This window comes from Nothoprocta perdicaria, unplaced genomic scaffold (genome assembly GCF_003342845.1).
Source record: "Nothoprocta perdicaria isolate Ctin4 unplaced genomic scaffold, notPer1 scaffold_482, whole genome shotgun sequence".
In the NCBI taxonomy this organism is placed as follows: Eukaryota; Metazoa; Chordata; class Aves; order Tinamiformes; family Tinamidae; genus Nothoprocta; species Nothoprocta perdicaria.
The window spans coordinates 59441-61383 of NW_020455735.1; the positions used below are offsets into that span (position 1 = coordinate 59441).

The window sequence follows — 1943 nt, forward strand, 5'->3', positions numbered from 1 at the left end:
TGGAGTCTCCACCCTTGGAGATACTCAAAGGCCATGGAGTCTCCAGCCTTGGAGGTACTCAAAGGCCTCCTGGGATGAGGTCCTGGCTCTAGGTGACCCCGCTTGAAATGCAGCCCAGGGTCCTCCGGGAACAGGGATCAGAGCCCAGGTGCCTGAACCTGCAAGTCCAGTGCCCTGGTTGCTCTGTGGGGTCTGGGTGTCCCCCAGCTTCTGTCCTCCAGCTTGGCTGCTATGGGGAACATGTTCCAGAGACCCCAGTTTCTCCATCCAGCCTCCCCGTTCTCCATCTCGCATCTCCATCTCCATCTGTGATCTCCTGCCCCATATCCCCCTGGTCTGTCTTTGTGTCTCCCATCCCGAGCTCTGGGAGCCCCTCCTGGTTCCTCAGGGTGCAAAGAGCCGTGGACAACCATGGGGAGCAGCAGCAGGTTTAATGGAGATGCAAAGGGGAGCAAAGCTGGGTCCAGGGCGGGGACATCCGCCCAGTCCGGTGGGGCCGGAAGGGACGGGTGGCCCTGAGGGTGCTTGACTAGAGCCCTTGTCCCCTCCGCCTGTGGTTGTGCAGGGCCTTGCCCGTGAGGAGCATCAGCAGGATCAGGAGAGCCGAGCCCAGCGCCAGGCGCACGGCGTTGCCCGTTGTGAAATCTGGGGGGACAGAGAAGAGGACATGTCACCAGGGCTTAGCCCCATGAAGGTTCTTCAAGATCCAGTTGCCCCTTCTGGCCCTTCAGGTCCTCCTGGCTTTGCTTCGTGCCCCCGGTGTCCCCTGGTGTCCCCATTGCTCTCCTCGTTGCGTCCATCCAAGGGCACCTCCATCCCCACAACGTCATTGCCCCCAACCCACCCATGACCTCCCCACCCATAGTGTCCTCCACAGGGTCTGGTGTTTCTCCCTCCACACCCAGATTTTCACCCTTGGTGGTGCTGGGGCTGGAGGTCCCCACGACGGTCGGTCTGGGTGGTGCCTCCATCAGCACTGGCCACGCTTGTGTGGCATCATGGGATGCTGCAGGAGGAGAAGGAGCACATTGGGGAGCAGAGCAGGGAGGAGATGGGGACGGATGGTTGTACGGTTGGGTTGATCATCTATGACTCCAAGGCCCCCTTCTACCATCCCTCTCTGCTCCATCTTTGGGCCTCCTGGAGGGGACTATGGACTTGGATCCCTGGGGAAGGGGTTGCTTGGCCCATCACTGCCAGGGTAGGGTGGTCCCTTCGGGGGCAGCCCCTGGGAACTGCAGGGCTAGGAGCTTCCCCCACCCTTTCCCACCCTGGTCACCTCCTGCCCATCCCCGAGGAGCGTCCCGCCATGGCTCTTGGGCATAGCCCTACCTGGGAGGAAGGCTGAACCCGACTCCTCCTCCTCCTCCTCCTCGTCCTCCTCCTCCACCTGCACCTCCATGGAGACGCTGCGAGACGACCACGCGACCGCCTCGCCTCGGGGGCGGTAGGAGCAGCTGTAGGTGCCGCTGTCCTCCCGGCTCGCGTGGGCCGTGGAGAAGGAGGCCTGGTGGCCCCCGGGGGTCTGGAGCCGCACGGGGGCCGCGCTGCCCTCCCGGTGCAGGACGAAGGTGGCCCCGTGCGGGCCCCGGCACCGGATGCTCAAGCCGGTGCCCCGCGTCACGACCGCCCCGGGGCTCAGGGAGATGTGGGGCCGGGGGTACGTGGGATCTGTTGGTAGAGGGGAAGGTGGTGAGATATGGGGACCCACCAACCGTTGCCGCCCCTACACCTCCATGCACGAGGATCTCATGTTGCCCCTTGCCCCATGGGGACCCTTGAGTGATGCCCACCCATTTGTGGACCCACCCAGGCATTGGCTTTCATGGGAGCCACCCAAGAGCCCACATGGGGACCGTGGTCCCCTAGACCCTTCTCTCCTGGTCCCCTAGACCCTTTCCCCTGGTCCCCTAGACCCTTCTCCCCTGGTCCCCTAGACCCTT

General features: G+C 63.8%; 1 protein-coding gene across 1 annotated transcript in view; it reads right to left on the minus strand.

Annotated features, from left to right (window-relative positions):
• Positions 1-529: 529 nt before the first annotated feature.
• The window catches only part of LOC112954067 (osteoclast-associated immunoglobulin-like receptor), a 2354-nt gene continuing 940 nt past the window's right edge, over positions 530-1943 (minus strand). The window contains exons 2-4 of the mRNA XM_026047215.1: positions 1333-1671; positions 845-1006; positions 530-645 (exon numbers count right to left, since the gene is read on the minus strand). Of these exons, the coding sequence (XP_025903000.1) occupies positions 530-645; positions 845-1006; positions 1333-1671 (617 nt within the window). The remainder of the gene's footprint in view (positions 646-844; positions 1007-1332; positions 1672-1943) is intronic.